This window comes from Monopterus albus, unplaced genomic scaffold (assembly GCF_001952655.1).
Source record: "Monopterus albus unplaced genomic scaffold, M_albus_1.0 scaffold3001.1, whole genome shotgun sequence".
Classification (NCBI taxonomy): Eukaryota; Metazoa; Chordata; class Actinopteri; order Synbranchiformes; family Synbranchidae; genus Monopterus; species Monopterus albus.
Window position 1 is genome coordinate 1 of NW_018130872.1, and position 1,322 is coordinate 1,322.

At 44.9% G+C, this 1,322-nt stretch overlaps 1 protein-coding gene across 1 annotated transcript; it reads right to left on the reverse strand.

The window, feature by feature from the left end:
- Nucleotides 1-6: 6 nt before the first annotated feature.
- On the reverse strand, nucleotides 7-470 carry lage3 (L antigen family member 3; the record flags this gene model as incomplete). The annotated part of the gene is made up of 2 exons (XM_020589496.1): nucleotides 7-222; nucleotides 331-470. Coding segments are annotated over 2 exons (255 nt in total), but the record flags the coding sequence as incomplete, so codon positions are not given.
- Between the last annotated feature and the right edge of the window lie 852 nt (nucleotides 471-1,322).

The following is a 1,322-nucleotide window of genomic DNA, read 5'->3' on the forward strand; positions in this document are numbered from 1 at the left end:
TTCAATCCTTACAGTAACAACCAGGTTTCTCTTCCTGATGTTGCACCTAAAACTCCAGTAGAGGACAAGAGGATCACAGAATCAGAGTCACAGTCATTTGTGAGGCTTCATTGGGAAACTGGGGAGCCAAACATCTCCATGGTCTCCAGAACGAGCAACAGGTGATCCAGAAAGGAGTCCACAGACACTCGAAGGATTCGAGCTTCATCTGCGCTCCACCTCCTGGAACAGGGAGAAAGCAGTTAAACAGAAGTTTACACAGATAAACTAAACACTAAAAATCTTTTTTAAATGGCTGAAGCAGTGGGAAGCAGGTAAAGGTTCTCTTACACAGACAACGTGCTGCCAGACACTGTGAGCTCTTTGCTGATGCCGCCTTTTCTCGGCTCTCGGTCTGGTGATAGAGAGCGCAGAGCGATGTTGGCCTCACGAGACGATGGGAAGGGAACGTCCAGAGAGCTGCACAAGGGTCAAGGATGGTTTCTGCAGAACACTGATCTTTGGAAAGAGTCTAAAAAGAACTGACATGACATCTACAGCATGTCCCTAAAACCGACAGCAAACATCTATTCTGCTTTCAGATCCCTGACAATCCACTGTGACGGGTGTTCCCATCCACACTGCCTGTGCTAAAGATCATCTGTATACATGCACAGCACTTTGGCTAAATGTAAATGCCATTTACCCACCTCTCAAACTCTAAAATTACATTCAGATGCTAAACTCTAAGATCACTCGTGTTGTTTTCAGCTGAACGTTTCACCCCCACTGTATATCAGCAGTACTGTATGCTGTTCAGTAACGTCAGTCCTCCAACCACCCGGGCTCTGTGGGACAAACGCAGCCTTCATGCTGAAGCCAACAGACACACTGTGAACACTACAGGAGCTGCTGTAAAGGGAGAGAAAGTGAACCAGAGATCAGTGGAAAGATCTGTCGTCTTAATCTAAAACAGTAACCTGTCAAATGAAAGAGCACAAAGTAACTTGGTCTGAAGTTTTAACCATTCAGTTTATCAGCTTTGTTGCCACAATGCAAGTGAATCCACAGTTAATGTAATTAACACTGTGCATGTTGAATCCTGTTTGATCAGATTAGTGACACAGAGGGAAATCCACACTGTCAGACTAAATGAAGGGACACGAAGAGGACACATCAGACCCAGTGGAGACAGAGACAGTGAGACATTCTAGGTAACGCCTGAATGCTTCTTAAAACAGCCTCATGTCTGAAAACCTTTATTCTACTTGTGAAAACAAAACCAGTGTTTCCTCCATCAAGACAACAGCAACAGACCAGGTCTAGTTTAGAAACCCCCACAA